General features: G+C 54.8%; 1 protein-coding gene across 1 annotated transcript; it reads right to left on the bottom strand.

Moving 5' to 3' along the window:
• Positions 1–5348: 5348 nt before the first annotated feature.
• Positions 5349–11350, bottom strand: LOC115224848 (zinc finger matrin-type protein 5). The gene is made up of 4 exons (XM_029795793.2): positions 11099–11350; positions 9773–9835; positions 6836–6910; positions 5349–5756 (listed from the first exon to the last, which is right to left on the bottom strand). Exons 1-4 carry the CDS (start codon positions 11223–11225, stop codon positions 5512–5514), a joined length of 510 nt encoding a protein of 169 aa, XP_029651653.1. The 5' UTR covers positions 11226–11350; the 3' UTR covers positions 5349–5511.
• Between the last annotated feature and the right edge of the window lie 15801 nt (positions 11351–27151).

The following is a 27151-nucleotide window of genomic DNA, read 5'->3' as shown; positions in this document are numbered from 1 at the left end:
TCAAAACTGATGGCTATTGGGACGAAATTGCTTTTCAGGGACTAAAGTCTAGAACGGTTATATATATATATATATATATATATATATATAATATATATATATATAGAGAGAGAGAGAGAGAGAGGGGGGGGGAGGAGGAAGAGAATGGCTGACATACTCATGATGCCTGAAATACAGAAAAAATTTTTGAAATTCAGGATAAGAAAAATTCTTTTTTGTATACGAAGAGATATAACTAAACTTAACCCGGTATAAAGTTGATACTATGAGCCATACAGGTACATAGATACACGTGCCTGTGTGTGGTGGTGGTGGAGCTTAGATAGTTACATAAGTGTGTGTGTATTTATATATACACACATACACAAAGTGGCTTTATTTATTTTATACTAAGAGAACCGGAATAATAAAGTGCACAACTGAAAAAGACAAATTTGATATCTAAAGTGAAAAACACAGGAGAAAAAAAAAAGTATTCTAACTGAACATACATATTTGCTGTTTCCCATTTGATGCCAACTTGGAAGCAAGGTTCATTGAGTTGAATTAAAAAAAACCAATCTAAACCAGTGGTTCTTAACCTTTTTACTACCACACTTCCTCCCCTAGGAATTTGTCCTTCCCTCCATGCACCCCCCCCCACTTGCATCTATGAATAAAATTCCCCACCAGATTTTAAATAAAATCTAAAATATGATTTTAGTCTTTCTATTGAGTAGGAATTAGTCACATTATACAAAATGTGAGATAATTGACACTGCTTCTTAGCAAAAAAAAAAATTTTTTTTGAAAATGAATTCGTCACATTATTAGTGTGACACTTGACACTGCTTTGTAGCTACAAGATCTTGAATGCCAGAGAATGCACAACATAAGTGCCTTTCAATGTTCAACCTGTTTCTGTACTTGGTCTTGACAGCAACAAGCATGGAAAATGCAGCTTCATGAAGATATGTGGATCCAAACATAGCTAAAATCCGAAGAGCCCAATGTGAGATCAAAAGGTAAACAGGAAGGTACTTGATCCAGAACGTTTCAAGATCCAGTTCTTTGAAGTCTTCCTTAGCCTGGGAGTTGAACTTCAGCTCAAAAAACTCCTCTTGTACTTCATCCAAAACATCAGGGATTTTACATTGAAACAGGTTCCTGATGAATTTCCAAGCTTTGTGCTTTTCATCTATATCTGGGAAGTATCTGATGAATTCTGTTTTCAAGTCAGTTTGATGGGTGATTATTTGTTTCTTTAACTCAGAATCAAGGTTACTGTGAAAGCAGAATCTAAGTAGCTAACACTGGTTGTATTTCCCTGCTGAATTTGACATTTCCAGAGCTTGAGTTTGGCCATGAAGGTTAAAATGGTGTTGTGGTGTGTGAGAATGTCAATGCTTTTCCCCTTGCAGTTTAAGGTTGAGAGCATTCAACACTTTGAAGATGTCCACCAGGTAAGCTACAGATACATGAAAGTCTTCAGATTGGAAATTGTCATGGAGATCTGCCTTCTGCTGCAAATCTAGAAATATTGCTACTTCTTCTCATAGTTCATAAAGCTGTCCAAGCATGTTCCCCTTTGATAGCCATCGTATGCTCATGTAAAACAGCAATGCCTCATGTTCAGATTCCATATCTTTACCCAACCGTTTGAAAAGACGACTGTTTAACAAAGTTGACAACATTTCTCATTTCAGTAGGGAAGGTTCTGGATGCTGAGGCTTCACGATGAAGTATGCAGTGTGTACCTACAACAGATGGATTTTTTTTCTTTCACTCTAGTAATGAATCCAGGCTGCAGACCAAGCATGGCTGGAACTCCATCAGTGCACACCCCTACCAGCAAATCCCACAAAAGTTAGTTTCCCTGAAAGAAGCTTGATACATCACAAAAAATAGCTGCTGCTGTTGTACAACTATCCATAGGCTGACAGAACAACATTTCCTCTTTTACACAGTTGCCTGGCACAAATCAAGCAAATACCAGAAGCTGAGAACACTGAGCGATGTCAGTCGTTTTGTCACATTGGATGGCAAAAACAGGAAAATCTCTTACTTGGTTGAGAATTTGATCTTTGATGTCTTGAGTTAAGTTGTCGATCCTTCCCTTGACTGTATCATTTGATAGTGAAATCTGGGAAAGCTTGTTTGCACTGTCTTTTCCCCAGAACGAGTTCTGCTGCATGGAGTAGACTTGGTTTTATTTAGAGATTCTCTGATGTTATGGCTCTTCTTGCTTTTTGCAATCAACATGGCAATCTCAGAGGAAGCCTCAACTACCATTGAAGTTTGTTGCCAAAATGCTCCACTACCATCTTGGGTTTGTCTGCAAGAGCAGGATGTGTTGTCCTCAAGTGGTGTTCCAAGCGTGAGGGTTGCATTCTATCATTACTCAAAGTTTTGTAACATATCACACACTGGGGGACTTCTGTGTCGCCCTTTTGGAGGGACACGAATCCAAATGGAATATATTCAAGATACTTCTGTTTCTTTGCAAATTATTTGAAGTGCAGTGGACAAAACAAATATGTGAACAAAAGATAAGGCACGTGTAAGGCCCACTTGGAGTAAAAAGCTCTGAAAAAAATTAAAACAAAAAATTTAGGATAAAAGTTAAATTAAAAGCAAAGTTATATGAAAAATTTGTACAATAAAATATTTTATTTATTTGGATGAAAATATAAAGTTTCTTTAAAAAAGATAAGATTTTACAAAGCTTTTAGTTTGACCTAGAACTCTCTGTAATATTTAAACCTGAATTTTAGTTTAACATTTGGCTTTATATTACAATTTCTTTCCTTACAAAAAAATTTACTATATTTTTAACATAAACATTTAATATTACAAAGTTTGGTTTTGTTGCTAAAATTTTATATTTTACCAATCTGTGTTTTAATTTCTTAGAGACTTTATTGAATTGAGTAATAGCAGAACCTATTTTTTGCTTTATTTCCTATTTTTAAATATATCATACTTTTCATTTTGCTAAAATTTTAAAATAGTTTTCAATTTTTTAAATTAAGTTAATATTTCTTAGTATGTTACTATAATGATTTGATAATGTTTCAGCATGTCTTTAGAGTTTTAAGAATCACATAATTTCATATATATGAAACTGCCAATGTTTTTTTTTTATTGTGAAAGTGCATGGCTCAGTGGTTGGAGCTTGGACTCACAATCATGAGGTAGTGAGTTCGATTCCTGGACCAGGAAGTGTGTTGCGTCTTTGAGCAAGATATATTTATTTCACATTGCTCCAGTTCACTCAGCTGTAGAAAAATAAGTTGCAACATCACTGGTGCCAAGCTGTATCGGCCTTTGTCTTGGATAACATTGGTGGCATAGAGAAGGGAGGTTGGTATGCATGGGCGACTGCTGGTCTTCCATAAACAACCTTGTGTCTAAGAGGGGAACTTTCTAGGGGTGCAATCCCATGGTCATTTATGACTGAAGACGGTCTTTATATATATATAAACCTGCAGCCATCTTGAGTACAAAAGAAAGTTAAAACCGTCGCCCGTCTGTTGGAGAAATTATTGAGGCAGGGGAATTAACTGAATCTAACACGAAAGAAGTTTATCTCCCTTTATAGTTTCAATCTTCATAGAGATACAATTGCAAACATAAATGAATACATACACACAAGCACAGATAGACGGATAGAGAGATCGATGAACAGTTTAATGCAGCACAACCTGCTGTCCGTTGTCTTGCTCGTTTGTGACTTGTACGCGTTTTTACACTTGTAGGCGAATTGATGAGAACATTTTCTCTCGTGCCTACCCATGGACTGGCAATACACATACCTTGTCTATGGGTGTTTGATATTATTTATATATATATATAAACACACAAAATACCCTAGATAATATATACACACATTCATGCATAGGTGTTCGTGCACACTCATGTCAGTTAAAAAGAAAGAAGGAAAAAACAGAGCAAATAAGGTATTTGTTCAATGCTTGATGTGAATATGGAGGAGGTTTCAGAGAGTAGACCTTCTTCAAAAATATAACAGAGAAGGAGGGGGGAGAGTGAGACAGCAAGAGAGAAAAAAAAAAAGAGAATATTAAAAATGTCTGTTAATTAATTAAAGAAGGGGAGAGGAGGAAAGAAAAGCGCTAAAAGCCAAGGGTGAATGCTGTTATAATGTGGAAAGGGAAGTCAATAAGGGGGATGGGGTAGATGTGTAGGTGTATAAGTCAGTGTTTGTGCAGCTAGTAAGGGTGGTGGAGGAGGAGGAGGATATGTATGTGTGTGGGGGGGTGTACTGGGAAGTGTGAAAATGTAGCATTGGTTAGTTTGAGTGGGGTGGGGGAGATGTGTGTAATTGTTAGGCAGACAGTGTGACTGTATGTGGATGTAGGAGACTCCTTTGACTTTGTGTGTAATTGGTGTAGGCCAGTGTGGGGGGTGGGGGTGAACAGATATACAATGGTGTTACATGTGTGTGTGTAAAGTCCCAAAGCATGTGATGGTGGAAGCACTTATATTTTTGGTATACGAAAGAGTGAAGACGTCTGAGGACAAAAAACGTGAGGAACTAAAAATATAAATGCCTGCATTTGTGCAAACACACACAAACACATACAGTGGACTGGACATCATCATCATTTTAAATGTCCACTCATTCCAAGCTTGTGTAGATTGGATGGAGTTCACCAAGGCAGATTTTCTACAGCCAGTCTTAATGTTTCTCCATGGCCAGACATGTTTTTGCAGAATATTGGAATTGAAAGACGTTCATCAACAGCATTCACTAAATGTCAGCACAAGGAGGTACAAGCATACACATATTCACACACTTATACACACATGACAGGCTTCTTTCAGTTTCCACCAATTAGACCAAATCACAAAGGTTTGATAGCCCTGGAGCTTAGGTAGAAGACACTTTCCCAAAGCGCCACACACTGGGATTGAACCCAAAGCCATGTGGTTGAGAAGCAAATTTCTAACCCAAACAGCTATGCTTCTACATCTATCCTACATTTATGTGAATGTATGTCTGTGTGAATATGTTTAATGGGCAGCTTCTACATGGTTCTTGTCTACTAAATCCCACTTTTAAAGTTCTGCCCAATGCAAGTCTATGACAGAAGAAACTTGTCCAACGTGGAATCAAACCCAGAAACCCAGAGTTGCAAACAAACTCCTTAACCACCCAGCTATAACTCTATGAATTCACTTTACATCATTAACACTCAAAGGGAAAGGTATGAACATCACGACTACATTTTCTCTGTCTCTTGATAGATCAACTGAAAAATCCCTCTGGTTGAGAAAAACTAACAAATAATTGATACACAGGAGAAACCAAATAGATTTCTCATTGAAGAATAGACAGAAGACAAGACTTACTAATATGTCAGCAGTGGATTTAATCTTTACTCAGTTGATACAGATTCCATCACAAAAAAACCCCCTACACAGCCATATATAATATACAATCCACACACACACACATTGCTATATACATGATGTCATCCCCATATATATATATACACACAATCCATGCACTCAACCCCAGTCTATGCGAGGTATGCTCTTAAAATCTTCCACTTGGGGAGGCTGTAATGATAATGGGATTGAAGGTAAGTAGAGTAGTTGAGGGGGTAGAGTCCACTCAGGAAGGGCCATTGTTGGCAGTACTTTTTTCTTTGGGCGTTTGGCCCTTTTCTCTAACCAATCTTCAAAAGTAGGAGCAATTGCTGATCTCTTTCGTTCTAGAAGTTTCTGTTTCGCTTCTTCTTTCTTTGCCCAAACTGTAAATGGGAAATAAGAGAAAATAAGGACATTGTTTGATCACCAAATTTTTAAAATGAAAAAAGAAATTAAAAAAATTTTTTTAATTACCCAAAATTCTTTAATCCTTTAGCATTGAAATAACTATCAAATGTAATGCTTATTTATTCACATTGTTTTGAATTTATTCTGCATCATCTTGTAGCCTTGACATTTCAATTATGTTCCTATATATTTTTTTAGACTAACATTGTAGGGTAGGTGTGAGAGGTTGGATCTGGCCATAAAACAGGGAGACTATTTTGCCCAAATACAGCTGGTTTAGATACTGAAGGGTTAAAATTTGGAAACAAAAACGTTGCACATATTATTATTATTGGTAGAGTAAAGGGAAAAACATGAGGCAGTTTTTAGCTACGACTTTTTACATTCTGAAATGACACCCCACCTTACCTTTCTCCCTCTGGGGTTGATGAAATAAAATACCATTCAAGTACTGGGGGTCAATGTAATTGACTGTTCCCTATAACCCCAAATTACTGATCTAGTGCTTATGTAAGAAATTATTATTATTATTATTTCCTATTTTACTTCTCAGAGCTTTCAATTTTACTTGTTTGGATTAATTTTGTAAGAGTGGACTGCAACCTCTTGTCAAAGATCACAGAATCTCTTTCCATGATACTTAACACCCAGTTACTATAATCATTAGTAGTGAGCTGGCAGAATCGTTAGCATACTGGTCAAAATGCTTAGTGGAATTTTGTCTGCCTTTATGTTGGGAGTTCAATTTTCACTGGGGTCAACTTTGCCTTTCATCCTTTTCAGATTGATAAAATAAAGTACCAATGAAGTACTAGGGTCTAATTGGCTCTATCCTTTTCCCCACAAAATTTCAGGCCTAATGCCTACAGAAGAAAGGATTATTCTGGCAGAAATATTAGAACACCAAGGAAAATGCCAGTTAATGAAATGATTTTACCAGCTTGCTACTTTGCAAAGGGATGGAATAAAATATTGCAAGGTTTTTTTTCTTTCTCTGATACCAATTATTCTGCCATCTGCAAGCATCTGAAGAATATCACAAGGTTACACTTACTCTCCATTTCCAACTCTAAGCGTGTATCAGCAGTTAAATGAGAAAATCGACAATTTGGGCCAAAATTGCATGTTCCTAAAAGAAAAACAAAGTAAAACAAAAATAAAAATAAAGTCTTGTTTAGCTTCTTTACAGCATGCTTACTATGGTCTTTTTAATTTTCCTTACTCCTTCAAACAATGGTCAGGAATGGATTAATGGAAAATTACAAATTAACGATATAGCCTGTATGATGCTTATGTTTGCTGACAATGAAGGTAGGATGATGTCAAGACAAGGAGACACAAATACACACACTAACATACATACATATATGGAAAAGAAATGTAAAACTATGATGCTATACATGTATTGTATATATATATTTTAATTTAACGCATGCGCACTGTTTGTTTTTGATTTTGTCAACTACACAGCATAGTAGGGTCAGTTGGGCACCATCTGTGAGAAATATAGCACCATGACACAATTCCCTCTGCTAGAAAATTGGAAACGACATGCTGTATTGCTTGGCATTTGCGCTGGAAGCTCTAATACAAACATTTCAGAGTGTTTGGGTTTCAATCTGAGGACATGTGCTGAGAGTGACAAAAATCAAACATCCAGTCAACATCATGGTGTTTGGAGTGATCACTAATGATGGTGACATTATGCCTCCATTCATCTTCCCACACAGCTTCAAACTCAACACAGAGGCCTACATCAAGTGCCTGGAGGAGGTAGTGCTGCCCTGGGTCAAGAAGGTGGCTGCTGGAAGACTTTATGTCAAGCAACAGGACTTTGTACTATGCCACACAAGCAGGAGACCCCAGTCATGGCTGTCAGACAATTTCTGTGACCACATCATCCCTAACATCTGGCCATATAACTCCCCACACTGCAACATCATCATCATCGTTTAACATCTGCTTTCCATGCTAGCATGGGTTGGACGATTTGACAGAGGACTGGCGAACCAGGTGGCTGCATCAGGCTCCAATCTTGATCTGGCAGAGTTTCTACAGCTGGATGCCCTTCCTAACTCCAACCACTCTCAGAGTGTAGTGGGTGCTTTTACGTACCACCGACATGAAGGCCAGTCAGGTGGTATTGGCATGGCCACACTTAAATGGTGTTTTTCACATGCCACCTGCACAGGAGCCAGTAAGGCGACACTGGTAACAATCACACTCGAATGGTGCTTTTTATGTGCCACTGGCACGAAAGCCAGTTAGCTGCTCTGGCAACGATCATGCTTGGATGGTGCTCTTTGTGCTCCGCTAGCACGGATGCCAGTCATTGAATTTGATTTCGATTTCACTTGCCTCAACAGGTCTTAAACAACACCTTGAATATTTTGTGTAGGGTGCAGTTGAGTGAGAGACCAACAAAACTCCTTGTAACACCAAGGATGAAGGCAAGGATTATGGCAGCATTCACCAACTTAAAGGAGACTGTCCAGAAGAGTTGCAGGAGATTCCAAAGTTGTCTGGAGGCCATGGTCGAGGCCAATGGTGATTTTATTGAATAAATTTACTCTTTAGTATTTCAAGACATTTTAAAGTAATTTTGGTAAATATATGTTAAAATGAGATGTCAGTGTTATTTTCAATTTTGTGTAATTTAGATGACAGTTTATTCACCATGCCCTATATATATATATGAAGGAGTCATACCCAATGACTGGTGTAGTAGCACCATAGTCAACTGCTACAAAGGTAAAGGTGATGCTTTAGATAGAAATAACTACAGGGGTATCAAATTATTGGATCAGGTGATGAAAGTTACAGAGAGGGTCATAGTCCATAGGGAGAGAGGTAGCCTAGATGAGATGCAATTTGCGGAAGCACTACGGATGCTATATTTCTGGTAAAACAGCTGCAGGAGAAATATCTAGCCAAAGATAAACCTCTGTACTTGTCTTTTGCTGACTTGGAGAAAGCCTTTGACAGAGTCTCCCTGATCCCTTATCTGGTGGTCAATACAGAAACTGGGGATAGATGAGTGGTTGGTAAGAGCTGTACAAGCCCTATACAGGGATGCTATTAGTAAGGTGAGGGTTGGCAACTAGTGAAGAATTTCAGGTAGAAGTAAGGGTTCACGAAGGATCAGTCCTCAGCCCCCTCTTATTCATCATAGTCTACCAGGCAATAACAAAGGAATTCAAGACAAGCTGCTCCTGGGAGCTCCTCTATGCTGATGACCTTGCTCTAATAGCTGAGTCACTGCTAGAACTAGAGACGAAGTTTAGCGTGTGGAAGCAAGGACCAGAATTGAAGGGCTTTAGGGTTAACTTAGCTGAAACCCAGCTGTAGAAACATTGCCAGATCAGATTGGAGCCTGGTGCAGCCACTGGCTTTTCAGACTGCAGTCAAACCGTCCAACCCATGCCAGCACGGAAAACAGACGTTAAACAATGAGGATGATATATAAATATAAAACAGGCATCTTTCACTTGTTTCTGTCTAACCAAATCTACTGACAAGGCTTTTGTCAGCCAGACACTATAGCAAGAAACTTGTCCAAAGTGCCATGCAGTGGGACTGAACCTGAAACCACACAGCCATGCCTGAGCCGAAATTAATACATATATATATCATCAATCATCATCATTATTATTTAATGACTGTATCCCATGCTGGCCATAAGATCCGACAAGCCAGTGGACAGCAATGAGCTCCAACGTCTGTTTTGGCATGGTTTCTATGGCTCAATGCCCTTCCAAACACCAACCACTTTACAGAATGGGTGCTTTCCTTATAGCACAAGTATTTAATCGCAAGACAAGACCCTTTGGCAGGGTTACATTAAAGGGAAGTGGTAGCTTTGTGCCAAGTGTCAATAGGGTAAAGTGTGAGAGAGGGTCAGAAGCAGGTGTCTTACTGATCAGAATATTCACACACACAAATTTTATACAAGACAGTATTATACTATTTAGCAAGAGCAAAATACAATTACCTGTTCTCAAAAGTTGTTTGCAAGGTATTTTATGAGCTTCTTCTGCTAGAATACTTTCTGCATCTGTTCCATGTTCAAATTGAAATATAACATAAAATTTTAAAAATATAACAATCCAGCCATCTACCTCATTTGTTATCTCAACTACACCAAAGCATGCAAGTATTTAAGCCTAAAATAATCTGTAGTTCTTTCTAAATGATTTCCAACTCATTTCCGTCACTATATAAAGATATATACTTCGATGGAATGAACTACATCTACATATAGGGGGTGGGGCAAAAGATGTTTTTACTGCATTTTGGCTGAGACAAAATATATTATTTGCATATGTATACTAGCTTCCAAAAATTATATCAGCTAAGCAAATGGTCTTCCCTGAATGCATTATAACAATCTGATCACTATTTCAAAAAATTATTGCCGTTGTCTTTGAACATATAAAAGACGGATTTGACTGGGGCAAAATGAGTAAGACAAGATAATGTGAATTTGCCGCTTCAATTCTCCAGAAAACAGCTTCATACACATCAATACCTATCCCTAGACATCAGAAAGATGAGAAATGCAAAAAAAAACAAACAAAAAAAATTAAATTAAATTAAATATCTAGGTCAATGAAAGAGGATCAGGGAAAAACGGCACATTATATGAAATTAACTAAATTCGACTAAAAGAAAAACAAACTCAGCATCGACTATTCTCTGTATCGTCTTCACGATTTGCTGGAGAGTCTTACCGATAGATTCATGTACCATGCAGTTAAAAGAAATTATTGTAATTAGACATTACTCATTTTACCCCGTTTTAGACATCATGTTTTGAAACTTGAAAATGATCAAACTAGATATTAGTGGGGGGGGGGGGTTGGCTTGGAATCCAATAGAGAAAAGAATATTGATTGTTAAACACCAAAAATTATCCAGATATTTTATTAGCAACCTCAAGTACAATCGGCCAAATTTGAGGGAAAAGTTTTTGAAAAAAGTGGGCCTGCCACCTGACTGTTTCGGACTCTCTCAACTTCAACATCAATTATGCTGACTAATATTTACTCTTCAAAATAATGCAAGAGCACAATATAATGATGCAATACTTGCAAATGTAATGATTTCAAACAAACAGGGGAAAAATAACAAGAAATCAGAAGTTACTCATTTTGCCCCACCACTTCGATGTAAAACAACAACACATTTATACAAAATGGTGCTTTCAAATTTTGGCACAAGGCCAGCAGTTTCGGGGGAAGTTATAAGTTTGTTATGCGAAATATATAAGGGATTAAGGGATTAAGGGAAACGGATGAATAAAAATCAAAAACGAAACCTCTGAACGCATCATAATGTTGCTTTCTCATCCTTTGGTGAAGACTTCCATTTATATGTTTTTTCCTGTTGTTCGGTAGATCTGCGAAAGATTTATCGCAAAAGTCACAGTAATATCGTTTCCCCATGATTACTAGATATTTAGAAACAACAACGATGTTTCGTTAAATGAAAACAATTAAAAACATTTGAGACGAAAGATGAAAATATCAATTAACCACGATGCTTGTATTTTGTACCTTCTTTAGTGGAGAGCAAACTGTTTCGTTTTCCGCCAATTTTGTATTTGTCACGGATTCGCTGATGAGGTTTCATAATTAAAGCAATGTTGTCGTGAACATATGAACATCAACTTAACTATGGCATTTCATTGGAATGGCATCTCGGAATAATTAACCTTAGTAATTTAATTATTTTTTAACATAATGAACAACATTAATCACAGTGAGCTAATTAAGAACCCGCTAGAAACAGCAGTCAACTCATATCTTACTGTGTTAAAAAGGTAGTCCCAGATAACATTGGGGAAAAAGACTTTTACTTCAAATTAACAGACATTTTTGTTGCAAATAATTTCGCTTAACCCTTTCAACCTGCGAGCATGCTTTAGCGGGAGCAATTTCATCTGACTATAGCCATGGAAGATGGAAAAGTGGGCAACTGCATGGTTTAATGTTCACACATCACTGACAGAAACATCATTATTTTCAGTTGTAAGCACAAAACGAAGAAGCCTCCCACTTTTGCGCTTTCCAGGAGTATAGTCAAATGAAATGAGCTCAAATTCTACTGTTACTTATAATTAAATTGTAGAATTGTATCTGACCAGATCGACGATGGTTATTGGTCCCGGGGTAGGTGGGGCAATGTCAGATTGTAGAATTGAGAAAAGAGTTAAGACAGATGAAGCAAAGTTCAAAAGAAGCAGGTAATGAGCTTAGCTCTGAATTATGAAGAAACCTGCTCCAGCTTCATGTGTAAGAATAATTCCAGAAAAAGAGAGAGGCTGGGCGAATGCCTTGAAAGCCTTTTAAAACAATTTCTTCTAGTCCACAGCTGACCATCTCAGAAAACCAAAAAGCAAGTGGCTATGTTCCATGGAAGCGGTAGCGAACAGTGCAGCAGAAAGCACGGTGACCCCTGAAGAAATATTCCATTGAGAAATTGTTCTTTCCCAGCCAACGCTCAGACCTCAAACGCCTTTCAACATGTCAAAATTCACTATCAACGAAATCAAGATAGTGGTGATAAAAGCTCAACCAGAATCTGCCCCAGGGCCATCTGGTACCACATATGGAGTTTACAAAATCTGCCCGAACCGTCTAGAGTCTAGCAAGATTTTTACATTCTATCTGGAAGAAGAAACGGGAGCCTTGGCACGGGATCCTTGGTACGGGAGCCTTGGCCAGGGAGCCTTGGCCCGGGAGCCTTGGCACGGGAGCCTTGGCACGGGAGCCTTGGCACGGGAGCCTTGGCCCGGAAGCCTTGGCACGGGAGCCTTGGCCCGGAAGCCTTGGCACAGGAGCCTTGGCACGGGAGCCTTGGCACGGGAACCTTGGCACGGGAGCCTTGGCACGGGAGTCTTGGCACGGGAGCCTTGGCCCGGGAGCCTTGGCATGGGAGCCTTGGCACGGGAGCCTTGGCACGGGAGCCTTGGCCCGTGAGCCTTGGCACGGGAGCCTTGGCCCGGGAGCCTTGGCACGGGAGCCTTGGCATGGGAGCCTTGGAACGGGAGCCTTGGCACAGGAGCCTTGGCCCGGAGCCTTGATACGGGAGCCTTGGCACGGATCCTTGGTACGGGAGCCTTGGCACGGGCCTTGGCACGGGAGCCTGGCCTGGGAGCCTTGGCACGGGAGTCTTGGCACGGGAGCCTTGGCCCGGGAGCCTTGGCATGGGAGCCTTGGCACGGGAGCCTTGGCACCGGAGCCTTGGCCCGTGAGCCTTGGCACGGGAGCCTTGGCCCGGGAGCCTTGGCACGGGAGCCTTGGCATGGGAGCCTTGGAACGGGAGCCTTGGCACGGGAGCCTTGGCCCGGGAGCCTTGATACGGGAGCCTTGGCACGGGAACTTGGCCCGGGAGCCTGGCACGGGAGCCTTGGCACGGGAGCCTTGGCACGGGAGCCTTGGCACGGGAGCCTTAGAACGGGAGCTTGGCACGGGAGCCTTGGCTCGGGAGTCTTGGCACGGGAGCCTTGGCCTGGGAGCCTTGGCACAGGAGCCTTGGCACGGGAGCCTTGGCACGGGAGCCTTGGCCCGGGAGCCTTGGCACGGGAGCCTTGGCACGGGAGCCTTGGCCCGGGATCCTTGGCACGGGAGCCTTGGCATGGGAGCCTTGGCACGGGAGCCTTGGCACGGGAGCCTTGGCCCAGGAGCCTTGGCACGGCACCTTGGCCCGGGAGCCTTGGCACGGGAGCCTTAGCACGGGAGCCTTAGAACGGGAGCCTTGGCACGGGAGCCTTGGCACGGAGCCTTGGCACGGGAGCCTTGGCTCGGGAGCCTTGGAACGGGAGCCTTGGCACAGGATCCTTGGCACGGGAGCCTTGGCACGGGAGCCTTGGCCTGGGAGCCTTGGCACGGAGCCTTGGCACGGGAGCCTTGGCCCAGGAGCCTTGGCACGGGACCTTGGCCCGGGAGCCTTGGCACGGGAGCCTTAGCACGGGAGCCTTGGAACGGGAGCCTTGGCACGGGAGCCTTGGCACGGAGCCTTGGCACGGGAGCCTTGGCTCGGAGCCTTGGAACGGGAGCCTTGGCACAGGATCCTTGGCACGGGAGCCTTGGCACGGGAGCCTTGGCTGGGAGCCTTGGCAGGGAGCCTTGGCACGGGAGCCTTGGCACGGGAGCCTTGGCCCGGGAGACTTGGCACGGGAGCCATGGCCCGGGAGCCTTCGTACGGGAGCCTTGGCACGGAACTTGGCCCGGGAGCCTGGCACGGGAGCCTTGGCCTGGGAGCCTTGGCACGGGAGTCTTGGCACGGGAGCCTTGGCCTGGGAGCCTTGGCACAGGAGCCTTGGCATGGGAGCCTTGGAACGGGAGCCTTGGCACGGGCCTTGGCACGGGAGCCTTGGCCCGGGAGCCTTGGCCGGGAGCCTTGGCACGGGAGCCTGGCACGGGAGCCTTGCCCGGGAGCCTTGGCCCGGAGCCTTGGCACGGGAGCCTTGGCTCGGGATCCTTGGCACGGGAGCCTTGGCCCGGGAGCCTTGGCCCGGGAGCCTTGGCACGGGAGCCTTGGCCGGGATCCTTGGCACGGGAGCCTGGCATGGGAGCCTTGGCACGGGAGCCTTGGTACGGGAGCCTTGGACGGGAGCCTTGGCACGGGAGCCTTGGCACGGGAGCCTTGGCACGGGAACCTTGGCACGGGAGCCTTGGCCCAGGAGCCTTGGCACGGAGCCTTGGCCCGGGAGCCTTGGCCCGGGAGCCTTGGCACGGGAGCTTTGGCCCGGGAGCCTTGGCACGGGAGCCTTGGATCGGAATCCTTGAGACGGGAGCCTTGGCCCGGGAGCCTTTGCCCGGGAGCCTTGGCCGGGAGCCTTGGCACGGGAGCTTGGCACGGAGCCTTGGCCCGGGAGCCTTGGCACGGGAGCCTTGGCCCGGAGCCTTGGCACGGGAGCCTTGGCATGGGAGCCTTGGAACAGGAGCCTTGGCACGGGAGCCTTCGCCCGGGAGCCTTGGTACGGGAGCCTTGGCACGGGAACTTGGCCCGGGAGCCTTGGAACAGGAGCCTTGGCACAGGAGCCTTGGCACGGGAGCCTTGGCACGGGAGCCTGGCCCGGGAACCTTGGCACGGGAGCCTTGGCACGGGAGCCTTGGCCCGGGAGCCTTGGCACAGGAGCCTTGGCCCGGGATCCTTGGCACAGGAGCCTTTGCTCGGGATCCCTGGCACGGGAGCCTTGGCCCGGGGCCTTGGCACGGGAGCCTTGGCCCGGGAGCCTTGGCACGGGAGCCTTGGCACGGGAGCCTTGGACGGGAGCCTTGGCCGGAGCCTTGGCACGGGAGCCTTGCACGGGAGCCTTGGCCCGGGAGCCTTGATACGGGAGCCTTGGCACGGGAACTTGGCACGGGAGCCTTGGCACGGGAGCCTTGGCCTGGGAGCCTTGGCACGGGAGTCTTGGCACGGGAGCCTTGGCCCGGGAGCCTTGGCAGGAGCCTTGGCACGGGAGCCTTGGCACGGAGCCTTGGCCCGTGAGCCTTGGCACGGGAGCCTTGGCCCGGGAGCCTTGGCACGGAAGCCTTGGCATGGGAGTCTTGGCACGGGAGCCTTGGAACGGGAGCCTTGGCACGGGAGCCTTGGCCGGGAGCCTTGATACGGGAGCCTTGGCACGGGAACTTGGCACGGGAGCCTGGCACGGAGCCTTGGCACAGGAGCCTTGGCACGGGAGCCTTGGCCCGGGAGCCTTGGCACGGGAGCCTTGGCACAGGAGCCTTGGCCCGGGAGCCATGGCCAGGGATCCTTGGCACAGGAGCCTTGGCTCGGGATCCTTGGCACGGGAGCCTTGGCCCGGGAGCCTTGGCCCGGGAGCAATGGCACGGGAGCCTTGGCACGGGAGCCTTGGCCCGTGAGCCTTGGCACGGGAGACTTGGCCCGGAAGCCTTGGCATGGGAGCCTTGGCATGGGAGCCTTGGCACGGGAGCCTTGGCACGGGAGCCTTGGCTCGGGAGCCTTGGAACGGGAGCCTTGGCCTGGGAGCCTTGGCACGGGAGTCTTGGCACGGGAGCCTTGGCCCGGGAGCCTTGGCATGGGAGCCTTGGCACGGGAGCCTTGGCACGGGAGCCTTGGCACGGGAGCCTTAGAACGGGAGCCTTGGCACGGGAGCCTTGGCTCGGGAGGGAGCCTTGGCACGGAGCCTTGGCACAGGAGCCTTGGCTCGGGAGCCTTGTAACGGGAGCCTTGGCACAGGATCCTTGGCACGGGAGCCTTGGCACGGGAGCCTTGGCCCGGGAGCCTTGGCATGGGAGTCTTGGCACGGGAGCCTTGGCCGGGAGCCTTGGCCGGGAGACTTGGCACGGGAGCCTGGCCGGGAGCCTTGGCCCGGGAGCTTGGCACGGGAACCTTGGCCGGGAGCCTTGGCACGGGAGCCTTGGCCGGGAGCCTTGGAACAGGAGCCTTGGCACGGGAGCCTTGGCACGGGAGCCTTGTACGGGAGCCTTGGAACGGGAGCCTTGGCCGGGAGCCTTGGCTCAGGATCCTTGGCACGGGAGCTTGGCCGGGAGCCTTGGCCAGGGAGCCTTGGCCCGGGAACCTTGGCACGGGAGCCTTGACCCGGGAGCCTTGGCAGGGAGCCTTGGCACGGGAGCTTGGCACGGGAACCTTGGCACGGGAGCCTTCGCTCGGGAGCCTTGGCACGGGAGCCTTGGCCCGGGAGCCTTGGCCCGGGAGCCTTGGCCGGGAGCCTTGGCCAGGGAGCCTTGGCAAGGGAGCCTTGCTCGGGATCCTTGGCACGGGAGCCTTGGCAGGAGCCTTGGCCGGGAGCCTTAGCCCGGGAGCCTGGCCCGGGAACCTTGGCACGGGAGCCTTGGCACGGGAGCCTTGGCCCGGGAGCCTTGGCACAGAGCCTTGGCCCGGGATCCTTGGCACAGGAGCCTTGGCTCGGGATCCCTGGCACGGGAGCCTTGGCCCGGGTGCCTTGGCCCGGGAGCCTTGGCCCGGGAGCCTTGGCCGGGAGCCTTGGCCCGGGAGCCTTGGCACGGAGCCTTGGCCCGGAGCCTTGGCACGGGAGCCTTGGCACGGGAGCCTTGGCCCGGGAGCCTTGATACGGGAGCCTTGGCACGGGACTTGGCACGGGAGCCTTGGCACGGGAGCCTTGGCCTGGGAGCCTTGGCACGGGAGTCTTGGCACGGGAGCCTTGGCCCGGAGCCTTGGCACGGGAGCCTTGGCACGGGAGCCTTGGCACGGGAGCCTTGGCCCGTGAGCCTTGGCACGGGAGCCTTGGCCCGGGAGCCTTGGCACGGAAGCCTTGGCATGGGAGCCTTGGAACGGGAGCCTTGGCACGGAGCCTTGCCCGGGAGCCTTGATACGGGAGCCTTGGCACGGAACTTGGCCCGGGAGCCTGGCACGGGAGCCTTGGCACAGGAGCCTTGGAACGGGAGCCTTGGCCCGGGAGCCTTGGCACGGGAGCCTTGGCACAGGAGCCTTGGCCCGGGGCCTTGGCACGGGAGCCTGGCACAGGAGCCTTGGCTCGGGATCCTTGGCACGGGAGCCTTGGCCCGGGAGCCTTGGCCCGGGAGCAATGGCACGGGAGCCTTGGCACGGCACCTTGGCCCGGGAGCCTTGGCACGGGAGCCTTAGCACGGGAGCCTTAGAACGGGAGCTTGGCACGGGAGCCTTGGCACGGAGCCTTGGCACGGGAGCCTTGGCTCGGGAGCCTTGGAACGGGAGCCTTGGCACAGGATCCTTGGCACGGGAGCCTTGGCACGGGAGCCTGGCCTGGGAGCCTTGGCACGGGAGTCTTGGCACGGGAGCCTTGGCCCGGGAGACTTGGCACGGGAGCCATGGCCCGGGAGCCTTCGTACGGGAGCCTTGGCACGGGAACTTGGCCCGGGAGCCCTGGCACGGGAGCCTTGGCCTGGGAGCCTTGGCACGGGAGTCTTGGCACGGGAGCCTTGGCCTGGGAGGCTTGGCACAGGAGCCTTGGCATGGGAGCCTTGGAACGGGAGCCTTGGCACGGGAGCCTTGGCACGGGAGCCTTGGCCCGGGAGCCTTGGCCCGGGAGCCTTGGCACGGGAGCCTTGGCACGGGAGCCTTGGCCCGGGAGCCTTGGCCCGGGATCCTTGGCACTGGAGCCTTGGCTCGGGATCCTTGGCACGGGAGCCTTGGCCCGGGAGCCTTGGCCCGGGAGCCTTGGAACGGGAGCCTTGGCACGGGATCCTTGGCACGGGAGCCTTGGCATGGGAGCCTTGGCACGGGAGCCTTGGTACTGGAGCCTTGGCACGGGAGCCTTGGCACGGGAGCCTTGGCACGGGAGCCTTGGCACGGGAACCTTGGCACGGGAGCCTTGGCCCAGGAGCCTTGGCACGGGAGCCTTGGCCCGGGAGCCTTGGCCCGGGAGCCTTGGCACGGGAGCTTTGGCCCGGGAGCCTTGGCACGGGAGCCTTGGATCGGAATCCTTGAGACGGGAGCCTTGGCCCGGGAGCCTTGCCCGGGAGCCTTGGCACGGGAGCCTTGGCTCGGGAGCCTTGGCACGGAGCCTTGGCCCGGGAGCCTTGGCACGGGAGCCTTGGCCCGGGAGCCTTGGCACGGGAGCCTTGGCATGGGAGCCTTGGAACAGGAGCCTTGGCACGGGAGCCTTCGCCCGGGAGCCTTGGTACGGGAGCCTTGGAACGGGAACTTGGCCCGGGAGCCTTGGCACAGGAGCCTTGGCACAGGAGCCTTGGCACGGGAGCCTTAGCCCGGGAGCCTTGGCCCGGGAACCTTGGCACGGGAGCCTTGGCACGGGAGCCTTGGCCCGGGAGCCTTGGCACAGGAGCCTTGGCCCGGGATCCTTGGCACAGGAGCCTTTGCTCGGGATCCCTGGCACGGGAGCCTTGGCCCGGGTGCCTTGGCCCGGGAGCCTTGGCCCGGGAGCCTTGGCCCGGGAGCCTTGGCCCGGGAGCCTTGGCACGGGAGCCTCTGCTCCGGATCCTTGGCACGGGAGCCTTGGCACGGGAGCCTTGGCCCGGGAGCCTTGATACGGGAGCCTTGGCACGGGAACTTGGCACGGGAGCCTTGGCACGGGAGCCTTGGCCTGGGAGCCTTGGCACGGGAGTCTTGGCACGGGAGCCTTGGCCCGGGAGCCTTGGCATGGGAGCCTTGGCACGGGAGCCTTGGCACGGGAGCCTTGGCCCGTGAGCCTTGGCACGGGAGCCTTGGCCCGGGAGCCTTGGCACGGAAGCCTTGGCATGGGAGCCTTGGAACGGGAGCCTTGGCACGGGAGCCTTGGCCCGGGAGCCTTGATACGGGAGCCTTGGCACGGGAACTTGGCCCGGGAGCCCTGGCACGGGAGCCTTGGCACAGGAGCCTTGGCACGGGAGCCTTGGCCCGGGAGCCTTGGCACGGGAGCCTTGGCACAGGAGCCTTGGCCCGGGAGCCATGGCCAGGGATCCTTGGCACAGGAGCCTTGGCTCGGGATCCTTGGCACGGGAGCCTTGGCCCGGGAGCCTTGGCCCGGGAGCAATGGCACGGGAGCCTTGGCACGGGAGCCTTGGCCCGTGAGCCTTGGCACGGGAGACTTGGCCGGAAGCCTTGGCATGGGAGCCTTGGCATGGGAGCCTTGGCACGGGAGCCTTGGCACGGGAGCCTTGGCTCGGGAGCCTTGGAACGGGAGCCTTGGCCTGGGAGCCTTGGCACGGGAGTCTTGGCACGGGAGCCTTGGCCCGGGAGCCTTGGCATGGGAGCCTTGGCACGGGAGCCTTGGCACGGGAGCCTTGGCACGGGAGCCTTGGAACGGGAGCCTTGGCACGGGAGCCTTGGCTCGGGAGCCTTGGCACGGAGCCTTGGCACAGGAGCCTTGGCTCGGGAGCCTTGTAACGGGAGCCTTGGCACAGGATCCTTGGCACGGGAGCCTTGGCACGGGAGCCTTGGCCTGGGAGCCTTGGCATGGGAGTCTTGGCACGGGAGCCTTGGCCCGGGAGACTTGGCACGGGAGCCTTGGCACGGAGCCTTGGCCCGGGAGCCTTGGCACGGGAGCCTTGGCCCGGGAGCCTTGGCACGGGAGCCTTGGCATGGGAGCCTTGGAACAGGAGCCTTGGCACGGGAGCCTTCGCCCGGGAGCCTTGGTACGGGAGCCTTGGAACGGGAACTTGGCCCGGGAGCCTTGGCACAGGAGCCTTGGCACAGGAGCCTTGGCACGGGAGCCTTAGCCCGGGAGCCTTGGCCCGGGAACCTTGGCACGGGAGCCTTGCCACGGGAGCCTTGGCCCGGGAGCCTTGGCACAGGAGCCTTGGCCCGGGATCCTTGGCACAGGAGCCTTTGCTCGGGATCCCTGGCACGGGAGCCTTGGCCCGGGTGCCTTGGCCCGGGAGCCTTGGCCCGGGAGCCTTGGCCCGGGAGCCTTGGCACGGGAGCCTCTGCTCCGGATCCTTGGCACGGGAGCCTTGGCACGGGAGCCTTGGCCCGGGAGCCTTGATACGGGAGCCTTGGCACGGGAACTTGGCACGGGAGCCTTGGCACGGGAGCCTTGGCCTGGGAGCCTTGGCACGTGAGTCTTGGCACGGGAGCCTTGGCCCGGGAGCCTTGGCATGGGAGCCTTGGCACGGGAGCCTTGGCACGGGAGCCTTGGCCCGTGAGCCTTGGCACGGGAGCCTTGGCCCGGGAGCCTTGGCACGGGAGCCTTGGCATGGGAGCCTTGGAACGGGAGCCTTGGCACGGGAGCCTTGGCCCGGGAGCCTTGATACGGGAGCCTTGGCACGGGAACTTGGCCCGGGAGCCCTGGCACGGGAGCCTTGGCACAGGAGCCTTGGCACGGGAGCCTTGGCCCGGGAGCCTTGGCACGGGAGCCTTGGCACAGGAGCCTTGGCCCGGGAGCCATGGCCAGGGATCCTTGGCACAGGAGCCTTGGCTCGGGATCCTTGGCACGGGAGCCTTGGCCCGGGAGCCTTGGCCCGGGAGCAATGGCACGGGAGCCTTGGCACGGGAGCCTTGGCCCGTGAGCCTTGGCACGGGAGACTTGGCCCGGAAGCCTTGGCATGGGAGCCTTGGCATGGGAGCCTTGGCACGGGAGCCTTGGCACGGGAGCCTTGGCTCGGGAGCCTTGGAACGGGAGCCTTGGCCTGGGAGCCTTGGCACGGGAGTCTTGGCACGGGAGCCTTGGCCCGGGAGCCTTGGCATGGGAGCCTTGGCACGGGAGCCTTGGCACGGGAGCCTTGGCACGGGAGCCTTAGAACGGGAGCCTTGGCACGGGAGCCTTGGCTCGGGAGCCTTGGCACGGAGCCTTGGCACAGGAGCCTTGGCTCGGGAGCCTTGTAACGGGAGCCTTGGCACAGGATCCTTGGCACGGGAGCCTTGGCACAGGAGCCTTGGCCTGGGAGCCTTGGCATGGGAGTCTTGGCACGGGAGCCTTGGCCCGGGAGACTTGGCACGGGAGCCATGGCCCGGGAGCCTTCGTACGGGAGCCTTGGCACGGGAACTTGGCCCGGGAGCCCTGGCACGGGAGCCTTGGCCTGGGAGCCTTGGCACGGGAGTCTTGGCACGGGAGCCTTGGCCTGGGAGCCTTGGCACAGGAGCCTTGGCATGGGATCCTTGGCACAGGAGCCTTGGCTCGGGATACTTGGCACGGGAGCCTTGGCCCGGGAGCCTTGGCCCGGGAGCCTTGGAACGGGAGCCTTGGCACGGGATCCTTGGCACGGGAGCCTTGGCATGGGAGCCTTGGCACGGGAGCCTTGGTACTGGAGCCTTGGCACGGGAGCCTTGGCACGGGAGCCTTGGCACGGGAGCCTTGGCACAGGAACCTTGGCACGGGAGCCTTGGCCCAGGAGCCTTGGCACGGGAGCCTTGGCCCGGGAGCCTTTGCCCGGGAGCCTTGGCACGGGAGCTTTGGCCCGGGAGCCTTGGCACGGGAGCCTTGGCTTGGAATCCTTGAGACGGGAGCCTTGGCCCGGGAGCCTTTGCCCGGGAGCCTTGGCACGGGAGCCTTGGCACAGAGCCTTGGCCCGGGAGCCTTGGCACGGGAGCCTTGGCCCGGGAGCCTTGGCACGGGAGCCTTGGCATGGGAGCCTTGGAACAGGAGCCTTGGCACGGGAGCCTTCGCTCGGGAGCCTTGGTACGGGAGCCTTGGAACGGGAACTTGGCCCGGGAGCCTTGGCACGGGAGCCTTGGCACAGGAGCCTTGGCACGGGAGCCTTAGCCCGGGAGCCTTGGCCCGGGAACCTTGGCACGGGAGCCTTGGCACGGGAGCCTTGGCCCGGGAGCCTTGGCACAGGAGCCTTGGCCCGGGATCCTTGGCACAGGAGCCTTTGCTCGGGATCCCTGGCACGGGAGACTTGGCCCGGGTGCCTTGGCCCGGGAGCCTTGGCCCAGGAGCCTTGGCCCGGGAGCCTTGGCCCGGGAGCCTTGGCACGGGAGCCTCTGCGCCGGATCCTTGGCACGGGAGCCTTGGCTCGGAATCCTTGATACGGGAGCCTTGGCACGGGAGCCTTGGCCCGGGAGCCTTGGCCCGGGAGCCTTGGCACGGGAGTCTTGGCACGGGAGCCATGGCACGGGAACCTTGGCACGGGAGCCTTGGCCTGGGAGCCTTGGCTCGGGAGCCTTGGCACGGGAGCCTTGACCCGGGAGCCTTGGCACGGGAGCCTTGGTACGGAAGCCTTGGCACGGGAGCCTTAGCACGGGAGCCTTGGCACGGGAGCCTTGATACGGGAGCCTTGGCACGGGAACTTGGCCGGGAGCCCTGGCACGGGAGCCTTGGCACAGGAGCCTTGGCACGGGAGCCTTGGACCGGGAGCCTTGGCACGGGAGCCTTGGCACGGGAGCCTTGGCCCGGGAGCCATGGCCAGGGATCCTTGGCACAGGAGCCTTGGCTCGGGATCCTTGGCACGGGAGCCTTGGCCCGGGAGCCTTGGTCCGGGAGCAATGGCACGGGAGCCTTGGCACGGGAGCCTTGGCACGGGAGCCTTGGCCCGTGAGCCTTGGCACGGGAGACTTGGCCCGGAAACCTTGGCATGGGAGCCTTGGCATGGGAACCTTGGCACAGGAGCCTTGGCACGGGAGCCTTGGCTCGGGAGCCTTGGAATGGGAGCCTTGGCCTGGGAGCCTTGGCACGGGAGTCTTGGCACGGGAGCCTTGGCCCGGGAGCCTTGGCATGGGAGCCTTGGCACGGGAGCCTTGGCAGGGGAGCCTTGGCCTGGGAGCCTTGGCACGGGAGTCTTGGCACGGGAGCCTTGGCCCGGGAGCCTTGGCATGGGAGCCTTGGCACGGGAGCCTTGGCACGGGAGCCTTGGCCCAGGAGCCTTGGCACAGCACCTTGGCCCGGGAGCCTTGGCACGGGAGCCTTGGCACGGGAGCCTTAGAACGGGAGCCTTGGCACGGGAGCCTTGGCTCGGGAGCCTTGGCACGGAGCCTTGGCACGGGAGCCTTGGCTCGGGAGCCTTGGAACGGGAGCCTTGGCACAGGATCCTTGGCACGGGAGCCTTGGCACGGGAGCCTTGGCCTGGGAGCCTTGGCACGGGAGTCTTGGCACGGGAGCCTTGGCCCGGGAGACTTGGCACGGGAGCCATGGCCCGGGAGCCTTCGTACGGGAGCCTTGGCACAGGAACTTGGCCCGGGAGCCCTGGCACGGGAGCCTTGGCCTGGGAGCCTTGGCACGGGAGTCTTGGCACGGGAGCCTTGGCCTGGGAGCCTTGGCACAGGAGCCTTGGCATGGGAGCCTTGGAACGGGAGCCTTGGCACGGGAGCCTTGGCACGGGAGCCTTGGCCCGGGAGCCTTGGCCCGGGAGCCTTGGCACGGGAGCCTTGGCACGGGAGCCTTGGCCCGGGAGCCTTGGCCCGGGATCCTTGGCACTGGAGCCTTGGCTCGGGATCCTTGGCACGGGAGCCTTGGCCCGGGAGCCTTGGCCCGGGAGCCTTGGAACGGGAGCCTTGGCACGGGATCCTTGGCCCGGGAGCCATCGCCAGGGATCCTTGGCACAGGAGCCTTGGCTCGGGATCCTTGGCACGGGAGCCTTGGCACGGGAGCCTTGGCACGGGAGCCTTGGCACGGGAACCTTGGCACGGGAGCCTTGGCCCAGGAGCCTTGGCACGGGAGCCTTTGCCCGGGAGCCTTGGCACGGGAACTTTGGCCCGGGAGCCTTGGCACGGGAGCCTTGGCTCGGAATCCTTGAGACGGGAGCCTTGGCCCGGGAGCCTTGGCACGGGAGCCTTGGCCCGTTAGCCTTGGCCCGGGAGCCTTGGCCCGGGAGCCTTGGCCCGAGAGCCTTGGCACGGGAGCCTCTGCTCCGGATCCTTGGCACGGGAGCCTTGGCTCGGACTCCTTGATATGGGAGCCTTGGCACGGGAGCCTTGGCACGGGAGCCTTGGCCCGTTAGCCTTGGCCCGGGAGCCTTGGCACGGGAGCCATGGCACGGGAGCCATGGCACAGGAACCTTGGCACGAGAGCCTTGGCCCGGGAGCCTTTGCTCGGGAGCCTTGGCACGGGAGCCTTGGCTCGGGATCCTTGGCACGGGATTCTTGGCACGGGAGCCTTGGCAAGGAAGCCTTGGCCCGGAAGCCTTGGCACGGGAGCCTTGGCATGGGAGCCTTGGCACGGGAGCCTTGGCACGGGAGCCTTGGCATGGGAGCCTTGACCCGGGATCCTTGACAAGGAAGCCTTGGCCCGGAAGCCTTGGCACGGGAGCCTTGGCATGGGAGCCTTGGCACGGGAGCCTTGGCCCGGGAGCCTTGGCCCGGGAGCCTTGGCACGGGAGCCTTGGAACGGGAGCCTTGGCACGGGAGCCTTGGCCCGGAAGCCTTGGCACGGGAGCCTTGGCACGGGAGCCTTGGCACGGGAGCCTTGAGACGGGAGCCTTGGCACGGGAACCTTGGCATGGGAGCCTTGGTACGGGAGCCTTGGCACGGGAGCCTTGGCACTGGAGCCTAGGCCCATGAGCCTTGGCACGGGAGCCTTGGCTCGGGATCCTTGGCACGGGAGCCTTGGCTCGGAATCCTTGAGACGGGAGCCTTGGCCCGGGAGCCTTGGCTCGGGAGCCTTGGCACGGAGACTTGGCACGGGAGCCTTGGCTCGGGAGCCTTGGAACGGGAGCCTTGGCACGGGATCCTTGGCACGGGAGCCTTGGCATGGGAGCCTTGGAACGGGAGCCTTGGCACGGGAGCCTTGAGACGGGAGCCTTGGCACGGGAGCCTTGGCACGGGAGCCTTGAGACGGGAGCCTTGCCCGGGATCCTTGGCACAGGAGCCTTGGCTCGGGATCCTTGGCACGGGAGCCTTGGCCCGGGCGCCTTGGCCTGGCAGCCTTGGCCCGGGAGCCTTTGCCCGGGAGCCTTGGCACGGGAGCCTTGGCTCCGGATCCTTGGCACGGGAGCCTTGGCTCGGAATCCTTGAGACGGGAGCCTTGGCCCGGGAGCCTTGGCACGGGAGCCTTGGCTCGGGAGCCTTGGCACGGAGCCTTGGCACGGGAGCCTTGGTACGGGAGCCTTGGCATGGGAGCCTTGGAACGGAAGCCTTGGCACGGGAGCCTTGGCCCGGGATCCTTGGTACGGGAGCCTTGGCACGGGAACTTGGCCCGGGAGCCCTGCCCCGGGAGCCTTGGCCCGGGAGCCTTGGCACAGGAGCCTTGGCCCGGGAGCCTTGGCCCGGGATCCTTGGCACAGGAGCCTTGGCTCGGGATCCTTGGCAAGGAAGCCTTGGCCCGGAAGCCTTGGCACGGGAGCCTTGGCATGGGAGCCTTGGCACGGGAGCCTTGGCACGGGAGCCTTGGCACGGGAGCCTTGGTACGGGAGCCTTGGCACGGGAGCCTTAGCTCGGGAGCCTTGGCACGGGAGCCTTGAGACGGGAGCCTTGGCACGGGAACCTTGGCATGGGAGCCTTGGTACGGGAGCCTTGGCACGGGAGCCTTGGCACGGGGACCTTGGCACAGTAGCCTTGCCCGGGAGCCTTGGCACGGGAGCCTTGGCCCGGGAGCCTTTGCCCGGGAGCCTTGGCACTGAAGCCTTGGCTCGGGATCCTTGGCACGGGAGCTATGGCTCGGAATCCTTGAGACAGGAGCCTTGGTCCGGGAGCCTTGGCCCGGTAGCCTTGGCTCCGGATCCTTGGCACGGGAGCCTTGGCTCGGAATCCTTGAGACGGGAGCCTTGGCACGGGAGCCTTAGCACGGGAGCCTTGGCACGGGAGCCTTGAGACGGGAGCCTTGGCACGGGAACCTTGGCATGGGAGCCTTGGTATGGGAGCCTTGGCACGGGAGCCTTGGCACGGGAACCTTGGCACGGGAGCCTTGGCCCGGGAGCCTTGGCACGGGAGCCTTGGCCCGGGAGCCTTTGCCCGGGAGCCTTGGCACTGAAGCCTTGGCTCGGGATCCTTGGCACGGGAGCTATGGCTGGGAATCCTTGAGACAGGAGCCTTGGCCCGGTAGCCTTGGCTCCGGATCCTTGGCACGGGAGCCTTGGCTCGGAATCCTTGAGACGGGAGCCTTGGCACGGGAGCCTTGGCCTGGGAGCCTTGGCCCGGGAGCCTTGGCACGGGAGCCTTGGCACGGGAGCCTTGGCACGGGAACCTTGGCACGGGAGCCTTCGCACGGGAGCCTTCGCACGGGAGCCTTGACCCGGGAGCCTTGGCACGGGAGCCTTGGTACGGGAGCCTTGGCACGGGAACCTTGGCATGGGAACCTTGGTACGGGAGCCTTGGCACGGGAGCCTTCGCACGGGAGCCTTCGCACGGGAGCCTTGGCACGGGAGCCTTGGCACGGGAGCCTTGGCCCAGGAGCCTTTGCCCGGGAGCCTTGGCACGGGAGCCTTGGCTCGGCATCCTTGGCACAGGAGCCTTGGCTCGGGGCCTTGGCACGGTGTTTTGGCACGGGATCCTTGACATGGGAGCCTTGGCACGGGATTCTTGGCACGGGAGCCTTGGCTCGGGATTCTTGGCAAGGAAGCCTTGGCCCGGAAGCCTTGGCACGGAAGCCTTGGCACGGGAGCCTTTGCACGGGAGCCTTGGCACGGGAGCCTTGGCACGGGAGCCTTGGCCCGGGAGCCTTGGCACGGGAGCCTTGGAACGGGAGCCTTGGCACGGGAGCCTTGGCCCGGAAGCCTTGGCACGGGAGCCTTGGAACAGGAGCCTTGGCACGGGAGCCTTGGCTCGGGATCCTTGGCAACGAAGCCTAGGCCCGGAAGCCTTGGCATGGGAGCCTTGGAACGGGAGCCTTGGCACGGGTGCCTTGGCACGGGAGCCTTGGCCCGGGAGCCTTGGCACGGGAGCTTTGGCACGGGAGCCTTGGATCGGGAGGCTTGACACGGGAGCCTTGGCACGGGAGCCTTAGCACGGGAGCCTTGGCACGGGAGCTTTGGCCTGGAAGCCTTGGCACGTGAGCCTTGGCACGGGAGCCTTGGCACGGGAGCCTTGGAACTTTAGCCTTGGCACGGGAGCCTTGGCACGGAAGCCTTGGCCC

The sequence above is a fragment of the Octopus sinensis genome, linkage group LG26 (assembly GCF_006345805.1).
Source record: "Octopus sinensis linkage group LG26, ASM634580v1, whole genome shotgun sequence".
NCBI lineage: Eukaryota > Metazoa > Mollusca > Cephalopoda > Octopoda > Octopodidae > Octopus > Octopus sinensis.
Note: the sequence above shows the minus strand (reverse complement) of the source record. Positions and strands in the feature narration are given on the sequence as shown.